A 12,578-nucleotide genomic window follows, 5' to 3' on the forward strand; every position below is an offset into this window, starting at 1 on the left:
TTCTAACAATGTTAAAGTTTTTTATACGGGCCCCCTCAGTGTAGCCTGTATTGGTGAAGATCAAGTATGCGTTGCATTCACTTCTGTGGGCGTGCCAAAGCCGCACATATTATATGACTGGCCAGCATTCGTTGGACTAGGCGAAAAGGGGACGTGACGATATTCGGGAGGAACACCGAAATCTGGGTTTCTCCTGGGAAGTTTAGCAAGTATGAGAATTAGCGGTGTATCACGGCACCGCCGCTGTATATGATCGGCGGGACAGCTCTAGTGTTAATTTGATATCGCCTCAAGGGCCAAGTGAAATTACACGGCGGGCTAAATTTGGCCCGCGGGCCAGAGTTTGACACCCATGGGTTAGAGTGTCCGCTCTGAGATGGGTAGGTCGTGAGTTCAATCCCCGGCCGAGTCATACCAAAGACTATAAAAATGGGAGCCATTACCTCCCTGCTTGGTACTCAGCATCAAGGGTTGGAATTGGGGGTTAAATCACCAAAAATGATTCCCGGGCGCAGCCACCGCTGCTGCCCACTGCTCCCCTCACCTCCCAGGGGGTGAACAAGGGGATGGGTCAAATGCAGAGGACACATTTCACCACACACCTAGTATGTGTGTGACAATCATTGGTACTTTAACTTTAACTTTAACTTATTCCGAAATCAATTTTGTTGTTTTTTGACATCCTTAAATAGATTTTAGATTTATTTTTAATGGATTAAGAATTGTTACAAATAAGAAATGGGATTTATTCGAAAATCAATGTTGTTTTTTTTGACATCTCTAAATCCATCCATCCATCCATCCATCTTCTTCCGCTTATCCGAGGTCGGGTCGCGGGGGCAGCAGCCTAAGCAGGGAAGCCCAGACTTCCCTCTCCCCAGCCACTTCGTCCAGCTCTTCCTGTGGGACCCCGAGGCGTTCCCAGGCCAGCCGGGAGACATAGTCTTCCCAACGTGTCCTGGGTCTTCCCCGCGGCCTCCTACCGGTCGGACGTGCCCTAAACACCTCCCTAGGGAGGCGTTCGGGTGGCATCCTGACCAGATGCCCGAACCACCTCATCTGGCTCCTCTCGATGTGGAGGAGCAGCGGCTTTACTTTGAGCTCCTCCCGGATGACAGAGCTTCTCACCCTATCTCTAAGGGAGAGCCCCGCCACCCGGCGGAGGAAACTCATTTCAGCCGCTTGTACCCGTGATCTTGTCCTTTCGGTCATAACCCAAAGCTCATGACCATAGGTGAGGATGGGAACGTAGATCGACCGGTAAATTGAGAGCTTTGCCTTCCGGCTCAGCTCCTTCTTCACCACAACGGATCGATACAGCGTCCGCATTACTGAAGACGCCGCACCGATCCGCCTGTCGATCTCACGATCCACTCTTCCCTCACTCGTGAACAAGACTCCGAGGTACTTGAACTCCTCCACTTGGGGCAAGATCTCCTCCCCAACCCGGAGATGGCACTCCACCCTTTTCCGGGCGAGAACCATGGACTCGGACTTGGAGGTGCTGATTCTCATCCCAGTCGCTTCACACTCGGCTGCGAACCGATCCAGCGAGAGCTGAAGATCCTGGCCAGATGAAGCCATCAGGACCACATCATCTGCAAAAAGCAGAGACCTAATCCTGCAGCCACCAAACCAGATCCCCTCAACGCCTTGACTGCGCCTAGAAATTCTGTCCGTAAAAGTTATGAACAGAATCGGTGACAAAGGGCAGCCTTGGCGGAGTCCAACCCTCACTGGAAACGTGTCCGACTTACTACCGGCAATGCGGACCAAGCTCTGGCACTGAGCATACAGGGAGCGGACTGCCACAATCAGACAGTCCGATACCCCATACTCCCTGAGCACTCCCCACAGGACTTCTCGAGGGACACGGTCGAATGCCTTCTCCAAGTCCACAAAACACATGTAGACTGGTTGGTCAAACTCCCATGCACCCTCAAGGACCCTGCCGAGAGTATAGAGCTGGTCCACAGTTCCACGACCAGGACGAAAACCACACTGTTCCTCCTGAATCCGAGGTTCGACTATCCGGCGTAGCCTCCTCTCCAGTACACCTGAATAGACCTTACCGGGAAGGCTGAGGAGTGTGATCCCACGATAGTTAGAACACACCCTCCGGTTCCCCTTCTTAAAGAGAGGAACCACCACCCCGGTCTGCCAATCCAGTGGTACCGCCCCCGATGTCCACGCGATGCTGCATAGTCTTGTCAACCAAGACATCCCCACAGCATCCAGAGCCTTAAGGAACTCCGGGCGGATCTCATCCACCCCCCGGGGCCTTGCCACCGAGGAGCTTTTTAACTACCTCAGCAACCTCAGCCCCAGAAATAGGAGAGCCCACCACAGACTCCCCAGGCACTGCTTCCTCATAGGAAGACGTGTTGGTGGGATTGAGGAGGTCTTCGAAGTATTCCCTCCACCGATCCACAACATCCGCAGTCGAGGTCAGCAGAACACCATCCTCGCCATACACGGTGTTGATAGTGCACTGCTTCCCCTTCCTGAGGCGGCGGATGGTGGTCCAGAATTGCTTCCAAGCCGTCCGGAAGTCGTTTTCCATGGCCTCACCGAACTCCTCCCATGTCCGAGTTTTTGCCTCTGCGACCGCTGAAGCCGCACACCGCTTGGCCTGTCGGTACTTGTCCACTGCTTCAGGAGTCCTATGAGCCAAAAGAACCCGATAGGACTCCTTCTTCAGCTTGACGGCATCCCTCACCGCCGGTGTCCACCAACGGGTTCTAGGATTACCGCCACGACAAGCACCAACTACCTTGCGGCCACAGCTCCAATCAGCCGCCTCGACAATAGAGGCGCGGAACATTGTCCATTCGGACTCAATGTCCAGCACTTCCCTCGTGACATCTCTAAATCGCTTTGTTTTTTTTTTTAATGGATGAAGAATTGTTACAAATAAGAAATGCGATTTATTCCAAAATTCATGTTTTTTGGGGGTTTTTTCCCAAAGAAATAAGAATTGCGATTAATTAGAAAATTTTATTTTATTTTTTGACTTCCCTACAATTTATACACATTTTTTAACCTTGAGGGGAGTTTGGTCAGAGAGATCCGGAAGGGTTTTACTCATAACATTTTTAAAAATAATGTATATTATTTTATTTCATTATATTATATGTATTCACTGCGTAAATCTCTAGATCAACTTCAGATCTGTCGATTAGAAGTTTTTATTATTTTTTTTGTTTTTTTTATTTAAAATTTTAGTTTTATGCACTTTTTGTCCAAGAAAACGTAATTTTGAATAGTGCAAACACACAAATGATGCAATATTTACCCCAAAAATATGTCCAAGTGGAATATTTGAATACAATAATATTTGAATACAATAATTCATCAAATAGATTATGATTTATTATTATTTGAGCAATGACAGTTTTATAAAATACAATACAAATATTGTGAACATTGTCAGGGATCCAAAAAGGCCCCACTTATAAACATGTTAAAAAAAAATGATATATGTATTTCATTTTTAAATCTCTAGATCAACTTCAGGTCTGTCGATTAGAAGTTTTTATTATTTATTTTTTTATGTTTTATTTATTTTTTTGGTTTTATGCACTTTTTGTCCAAGAAAACTTAGTTTTTAATAGCGCAAACACACAAATTATGCAATATTTACCCCAAAAATATGTCCAAGTGGAATATTTGAATACAATAATATTTGAATGCAATAATTCATAAAATTGATTATGATTTATTATTATTTTAGCAATGACAGTTTTATAAAATACAATACAAATATTGCAAACATTGTCAGGGATCCAAAAAGGCCCCACTTCCCCCACGTCGATTTTATGTTTTTATAATTTTTCAATGTTTTTGTTTATTTTTTTGGTTTTATGCACTTTTTGTCCAAGAAAACTTTGTTTTTAGTATGGCAAACACACAAAATATGCAATATTTCCCCACCAAATATGTCAAAGTGGAATATTTGAATACTTAAATAGGTCAATAGTTAATAACTTTGATTATGATTCATTATTATTTGTATGTTTTATAAAATATATTTTTTTTAAATCCGCAAAAATTGTCAGGGATCAAAAGGGCCCGACTTATAAAAGTGTTAAAAATAAATCATACATTAATTTTATTTTTAAATCTCTAGAACAACTTCAGATCCATTCATCAATTTTATGTTTTTATTTTATATTTTTGTTTTATACACTTTTTGTCAAAGAAAACTTCATTTTTAACAGTTTTATGAAAATTAAAAATAAATCCTGCAAAAATTGTCCCTCTTATAAAAGTGTTAAAAATAAATCATACAATCATTTTATTTTTAAATCTCTAGAACAACTTCAGATCTATTTGTTGATTTTAAGTTTTATGCACTTTTTGCCAAAGAAAACCTAGCTTTTAATATGGCAAACACACAAAATATGCAATGTTTTCCCCTAAAAATGTCAAAGTGTAATATTTGAATAATTAAATAGGTCAATAATTCATAACTTCGATTATGATTCATTGTTATTTGAGCAATGACAGTTTTATAAAATACAAAAAAAAAGGATCCAAAAGTTCCCTACTTATAAAAAGTGTTGTAAAATAAATGTATGATTTATTTTTGTTTAAATCTCTAGATTTATCCATCAATTTTAATTTTTAATTTTTAATTTTTTAATGATTTAATTTAGTTTTATGCACTTTTTGCCAAAGAAAACTTTGTTTTTAATATGGCAAACACACAAAATATTAAATATTTCCCCCAAAAATACATCAAAGTGGAATATTTCAATACTTGAATAGGTCAATTATTCATAACATTGATTATGATTCATTATTATTTGAGCAATGACAGTTTTATAAAATAAAATAAAAAATCCTGCAAAAATCGTCAGGGATCAAAAAGGGCCCCACTTATAAAAGTGTTAAAGATAAATCATACATTTATTTAAAAAAAATTATTTCTAGAACAACTTCAGATCTATAAGTCGATTTAATTTTGTTTTTGTTTTTGTTTTTGTTTTTTTATTTTATGCACTTTTTGTCTAAGAATACGTTGTTTAAATATGTAAAAGTGTAATATTTCAATCCTTAAATAGGTCAATAACTCATAACATTGATTATGATTCATTATTTTTTGAGCAGTGACAGTTTTATAAAATATTGTTTTTAAAAATCCGCAAAAATTGTCAGGGATCAAAAATGCCACACTTATATAAGTGTTAAAATAAATCATACATTTATTAAATTTGTTAATTTCTAGAACAACTTCAGATCTCTTCGTCGATTTAAATGTTTTTGTTTTTGTTTTTTTTGTTTTATGCACTTTTTGTCCAAGAAAACTTTGTTTTTAATATGGCAAATACACAAATTATGCAATATTTCCCCCCCAAAAATGTCAAAGCGGAATATTTCAATACTTGAATAGGTCAATATTTCATAACAACATTGTTATGATTCATGATTTAAGCAATGACAGTTTTATAAAATAAAATAAAATAAAAATCCTGCAAAAATTGTCAGGGATCCAAAAAGGGCCCACTTATAAAAGTGTTAAAAATAAATTGGACATTTATTTTATTTTTAAATCTCTTGAACAACTTCAGATCTGTCAATTTTTAAGTTTTTAATGTTTTTTTTAGTGTTTTTATTGTTTTATGCACTTTTATAAGAAAACTTTGGCAAACACACAAAATATGCAATATTATCCCTCAAAAATATGTCTAAGTGGAATATTTGAATACTTGAATAGGTCAATAGTTCATACCAACATTGATTATGATTCATTATTATTTTGAGCAAAGACAGTTTTATAAAATAAGATAAAAATATGCAAAAATTGTCAGGAATCCAAAAGGGCCCCACTTATAAAAGTGTTAAAAATAAATCATACATTTGTTTTATTTTTAAACCTCTAGATCAACTTCAGATCTATCCGTCGATTTTATGTTTGTATTACTTTATTTATGTTTTTATTTAGTTTTTTGGTTTTATGCCCTTTTTGCCAAAGAGAACGTAGTTTTTTATATGGCAAACACACAAAATATGCAATATTTTCCCCCAAAATACGTCAAAGTGGAATATTTCAATACTTGAATAGGTCAATAATTCATAACATTGATTAAGATTCATTATTATTTGAGCAATGACCGTTTTATAAAATAAAATAAAAATCCCGCAAAAATTGTCCGGGCGGGATCAAAAGTGCCCCACTTATCAAAGTGCTAAAAATAAATCGTACATTTATTTTATCATTAAATCTATAGAACAACTTCCGATCTATCCGTCAATTTTAAGTTTTTATAACATTTTTTTATGTGTTTATTTATTTATTTTTTGTTTTATGCACTTTTTGCCAAATAGTTTTTTTTCTTAATATGGCAAACACACAAAATATGCAATATTTTCCCCAAAAATACGTCAAAGTGGAATATTTGAATACTTAAATAGGTCAATAATTCATAACATTGATTATGATTCATTATTATTTGAACAATGATAGTTTTATAAAATAAAATAAAAATCCCGCAAATATTGTCCGGTATCAAAAGTGCCCCACTCATAAAAGTGTTAAAAATAAATCATACATTTATTTGATCATTAATTCTCTAGAACAACTTCCGATCTATCCGTCAATTTTAAGTTTTTATTATTTTTTTTGTGTTTATTTAGTTTTTTTGTTTTATGCACTTTTTGACAAATATTTTTTTAATTTTTTTTTTAATATGGCAAACACACAAAATATACAATATTTTCCCCAAAAATATGTCAAAGTGGAATATTTGAATACTTAAATAGGTCAATAATTCATAACTTTGATTATGATTCATTATTATTTGAGCAATGACAGTTTTATAAAATACAAAAAAAAGGGATCTAAAAGTTCCCCACTTATATAAAAGTGTTATAAATGTATGATTTATTTTTGTTTAAATCTCTAGATCTATCCATCAATTTTGAGTTAAATTTTAAATTTTTTAATGATTTTTTTTTTGTTTTTGTTTTATGCAGTTTTTGACAAAAAAAAAACTTTGTTTTAAATATGGCAAACACACAAAATATGAAATATTTTCCCAAAAAATACATCGAGGTGGAATATTTCAATACCTGAATAGGTCAATAATTCATAACATTGATTATGATTCATTATTATTTGAGCAATGACCGTTTTATAAAATAAAATAAAAATCCCGCAAAAATTGTCCGGGATCAAAAGTGCCCCACTTATGAAAGTGCTAAAAATAAATCGTACATTTATTTTATCATTAAATCTGTAGAACTTCCGATCTGTCAATTTTAAGTTTTTATAACATTTTTTATGTGTTTATTTAGTTTTTTTGTTTTATGCACTTTTTGCCAAATAGCTTTTTTTTTTAATATGGAAAACACACAAAATATGCAATATTTTCCCCAAAAATATGTCAAAGTGGAATATTTGAATACTTAAATAGGTCAATAATTCATAACATTGACTATGATTCATTATTATTTGAACAATGATAGTTTTATAAAATAAAATAAAAATCCCGCAAATATTGTCCGGTATCAAAAGTGCCCCACTCATAAAAGTGTTAAAAATAAGTCATATCATTTATTTGATCATTAAATCTGTAGAACAACTTCCGATCCATCCGTCATTTTTAAGTTTTTATAATTTATTTTATGTGTTTGTTTAGTTTTTTTGTTTTATGCACTTTTTGGCCAAAAAACTTTTTTTTTTTAAATATGGCAAACACACAAAATATGCAATATTTCCCCCAAAAATACGTCAAAGTGGAATATTTGAATACTTAAATAGGTCAGTAATTAATAACTTTGATTACGATTCATGATTTTTTCAGCAATGACAGTTTTATCAATCAATCAATCAATCAATCTTTATTTATATAGCCCTAAATCACAAGTGTCTCAAAGGGCTGCACAAGCCACAACGACATCCTCGGTACAAAGCCCACATACGGGCAAGGAAAAACTCACCCCAGTGGGACGTCGATGTGAATGACTATGAGAAACCTTGGAGAGGACCGCATATGTGGGTAACCCCCCCCCCTCTAGGGGAGACCGAAAGCAATGGATGTCGAGTGGGTCTGACATAATATTGTGAGAGTCCAGTCCATAGTGGATCCAACATAATAGTAAGAGTCCAGTCCATAGTGGGGCCAGCAGGACACCATCCCGAGGGGAGACGGGTCAGCAGCGTAGAGATGTTCCCAGCCGATGCACAGGCGAGCGGTCCACCCCGGGTCCCGACTCTGGACAGCCAGCACTTCATCCATGGCCACCGGACCTGTGCCCCCCCCCCCCCCCCCCCCCCCCCCCTCAAGGAAAAGGGGAGCAGAGGAGAAAAGAAAAGAAACGGCAGATCAACTGGTCCAACAGGGGGGCTATTTAAAGGCTAGAGTATACAAATGAGTTTTAAGATGGGACTTAAATGCTTCTACTGAGGTAGCATCTGTAATTGTTACCGGGAGGGCATTCCATAGTACTGGAGCCCCAATAGAAAACGCTCTATAGCCCGCAGACTTTTTTTGGGCTCTGGGAATCACTAATAAGCCGGAGTTCTTTGAACGCAGATTTCTTGCCGGGACATATGGTACAATGCAATCGACAAGATAGGACGGAGCTAGACCGTGTAGTATTTTATACGTAAGTAGTAAAACCTTAAAGTCACTTCTTAAGTGCACAGGAAGCCAGTGCAGGTGAGCCAGTATAGGCGTAATATGATCAAACTTTCTTGTTCTTGTCAAAAGTCTAGCAGCCGCATTTTGTACCAACTGTAATTTTTTAATGCTAGACATAGGGAGACCCGAAAATAATACGTTACAGTAGTCGAGACGAGACGTAACGAACGCATGAATAATGATCTCAGCGTCGCTAGTGGATAAAATAGAACGAATTTTAGCGATATTACGGAGATGAAAGAAGGCCGTTTTAGTAACACTCTTAATGTGTGATTCAAACGAGAGAGTTGGGTCGAAGATAATACCCAGATTCTTTACTGATTCGCCTTGTGTAATTGTTTGGTTGTCAAATGTTAAGGTGGTATTATTAAATAAATGTCGGTGTTTAGCAGGACCGATAATCAGCATTTCCGTTTTCTTGGCGTTGAGTTGCAAGAAGTTAGCGGACATCCATTGTTTAATTTCATTAAGACACGCCTCCAGCTGACTACAATCCGGCGTGTTGGTCAGCTTTAGGGGCATGTAGAGTTGGGTGTCATCAGCATAACAATGAAAGCTAACACCGTATTTGCGTATGATGTCGCCTAGCGGCAGCATGTAAATACTAAAGAGTGCAGGGCCAAGAACCGAACCCTGAGGAACTCCGCACGTTACCTTAACATAGTCCGAGGTCACATTATTATGGGAGACGCATTGCATCCTGTCAGTAAGATAAGAGTTAAACCACGACAAGGCTAAGTCTGACATACCAATACGTGTTTTGATACGCTCTAATAAAATATTATGATCGACGGTATCGAAAGCAGCGCTAAGATCAAGAAGCAGCAACATAGATGACGCATCAGAATCCATCGTTAGCAGTAGATCATTAGTCATTTTTGCGAGGGCTGTCTCCGTAGAGTGATTTGCCCTGAAACCGGATTGAAAAGGTTCACAGAGATTGTTAGACACTAAGTGTTCATTTAGCTGCTGTGCGACAATTTTTTCGAGGATTTTCGAAATAAAGGGAAGGTGGGACACCGGTCGGTAGTTTACCATGAGGTCAGGATCAAGGTTAGGTCTTTTGAGCAGAGGATGAATAACCGCTTTCTTGAATGCTAGGGGAACAGTGCCAGAGGAAAGTGATAAGTTTATAATATTTAGCACTGATGGACCTAATAATACAAAAAGCTCCTTGATAAGTTTCCCAGGAAGTGGGTCAAGTAAACATGTTGTTTGTTTTATCCCACTTACACGCTGTAATAGTTCCTCTAATGTTATTTCATCAAAAAGAGAGAGACTATTTTGTATTGCAGTATCCGTCGTAGATACAGTTGTATCTGTGTTCATAGAACCCAGTTGTAGCTGGGATGCGTTGTCTTTAATCTCCTTTCTAATGAGTTCAATTTTCTTATTAAATAAATTCATAAAGTCATCTGCCGAGTGGGTGGAGCTATTGGGAGGAGTCCCTTGTTGGGTTAGCGATGCTACTGTACTAAACAAAAATTTAGGGTCGTTTTTGTTGAGGCGGATGAGATTTGAGTAATATTTAGCTTTAGCTAAGGTAAGCATGCGTTTATACGAAATTAAACTATCACTCCATGCTTGATGGAAAACCTCAAGCTTGGTCGCGCGCCATTTGCGTTCCAACTTTCTACATGATAATTTATGAGCTCTGGTTTCTTCTGTAAACCATGGGGTGCGCCTTTTAGGGGCCCTTTTTTGTTTTAGCGGTGCTATACTATCAATGGTTTTGCGCAGGGCATTGTCAAAGTTGTTAGTGAGGTTATCAATAGAGCCGACATAATTTGGGAATGGTGCCATTACCGAAGGCAGTAGGTCAGCAAGAGTCATCGTTGTGGCGGCATTAATGTTGCGGCTGCTATAGCAGTTATTATTATTATTAGTTTGTTGACAATGAGTCAGAACTTCGAATTTTATAAGGTAATGATCGGACATTACTTTAGTATACGGGAGTACCATAACTTTGGAGGTGGTGACACCCCTGACCAGCACTAGATCTATCGTATTGCCGTTGCGATGCGTAGGTTCATTTATTATTTGTGTAAGACCACAGCTATCAATTATAGTCTGGAGCATTTTATAAAATGTTTATTTTTTAATTCCGGTGGGGTAAGAGTAAAGTATTGATCTTATTTATGTGTGGTATTAATATTATTGCCCCCCCGCCCCCAGCAGGACAAGTGGCAGCCTATCCTGAGCAGCGTGGACAACGTGCAGAAGTACCGCTGGCTGAAACACAGCGTCCACGGCGCCTTCCCCCAGTCCAGCCTCATGAGCAAGATCGTGGAGTTCGCCCTGAAGGAGGAGCCTCTGGACGTGGAGAAGATGCGGAAGTGTCTCCTCAAGCAGGTGACGCTGCAAATAAGGCCAACTTTGAAAAGAGGCCACAAAAGCTGAACCTTTGACATCCTAGCTGGAGCGGGCGGAAGTGAGGCTGGAGGGCATCGACACCATGTTGAAGTTGGCCTCCAAGAGCTTCCTGCTGCCCTCGGTGCAGTACGCCATGCTGTGCGGCTGGCAGAGGGTCATACCTGAAGGAACCAACATTGGGTAGGTACTTGTTTCCCATCCAGCGTCACTTCCGAGCTCTGCCTCGTTAAAGGGGAACATTATCACAATTTCAGAAGGGTTAAAACCATTAAAAATCAGTTCCCAGTGGCTTATTTTATTTTTCGAAGTTTTTTTCAAAATTTTACCCATCACGCAATATCCCTAAAAAAAGCTTCAAAGTGCCTGATTTTAACCATCGTTATATACACCCGTCCATTTTCCTCTGACGTCACACAGTGATGCCAATACAAACAAACATAGCGGAAAGAACAGCAAGGTATAGCGACATTAGCTCGAATTCAGACTCGGATTTCAGCGGCTTAAGCGATTCAACAGATTACGCATGTATTGAAACGGATGGTTGTAGTGTGGAGGCAGGTAGCGAAAACGAAATTGAAGAAGAAACTGAAGCTATTGAACCATATCGGTTTGAACCGTATGCAAGCGAAACCAACGAAAACGACACGACAGCCAGCGACACGGGAGAAAGCGAGGACGAATTCGGCGATCGCCTTCTAACCAACGATTGGTATGTGTTTGTTTGGCATTAAAGGAAACTAACAACTATGAACTAGGTTTACAGCATATGAAATACATTTGGCAACAACATGCACTTTGAGAGTGCAGACAGCCCATTTCAGGCTCGCTAAGAACATATATTTTTCCAAGATTTCAATACTCAGGTTAACCATACCTAAATAGACACAAAATACTGCATTACACAAGACTACCCAAATGTACTTGAATGATTGAAAAAAAAAAGTTTTTAAGCTAAATTATTGGTAAACACAGTTTATGTATAATAATTTACGTAAAACCGCGAGTAATGAATAAAGTTTTCATCAATTAATATATTCTGTAGACATACCCTCATCCGCTCTCTTTTCCTGAAAGGTGATCTGTCCAGTTTTGGAGTTGATGTCAGCAGGCCAGGGAAGCTAGGGTCGGTATTCTTCTCTTGATCATCTTCGGTGGCATAAGGGACGGTGTGAGCCAAGACATCCAGGGGGTTTAGCTCGCTCGTCTGCGGGAACAAACTGCCGCCATTGCTTGCCGTGCTACCGAGGTCCTTTGTCCCTGAATAGCTCACACACTCCGGCAGATTCAATGGGGGTCTGGCGGAAGATTTCTTTGATTTTATCATTGGAAATGCATCTGCTTTGAGTGTCGCAGGATATCCACACATTCTTGCCATCTCTGTCGTAGCATAGATTTCGTCGGTAAAGTGTGCGGAACAAACGACTGACCATTTCGTCGGCTTTCCCCACTCTAGGGATGTCCCGATCCGATATTTGGGTCGGATCGGCCGCCGATATTTGACAAAAAATGCGTATCGGCAAGGCATGGGAAAATGCCGATCCAGATCCAGTTTAAAAA

At 38.6% G+C, this 12,578-nt stretch overlaps 1 protein-coding gene across 9 annotated transcripts in view; it reads left to right on the forward strand.

Moving 5' to 3' along the window:
• Positions 1-12,578, forward strand: part of herc2 (HECT and RLD domain containing E3 ubiquitin protein ligase 2) — a 362,023-nt gene that overhangs the window by 119,797 nt on the left and 229,648 nt on the right. For 6 of the 9 annotated variants that reach the window (XM_072915066.1, XM_072915069.1, XM_072915071.1 and 3 more), the window contains exons 32-33: positions 10,824-11,000; positions 11,065-11,201. In XM_072915066.1, the coding sequence (XP_072771167.1) occupies positions 10,824-11,000; positions 11,065-11,201 (314 nt within the window). The remainder of the gene's footprint in view (positions 1-10,823; positions 11,001-11,064; positions 11,202-12,578) is intronic. The other 3 variants (XM_072915067.1, XM_072915070.1, XM_072915072.1) reach the window with 1 other exon arrangement.

Source organism: Nerophis lumbriciformis, linkage group LG18, assembly GCF_033978685.3.
Source record: "Nerophis lumbriciformis linkage group LG18, RoL_Nlum_v2.1, whole genome shotgun sequence".
NCBI classification, from domain to species: domain Eukaryota; kingdom Metazoa; phylum Chordata; class Actinopteri; order Syngnathiformes; family Syngnathidae; genus Nerophis; species Nerophis lumbriciformis.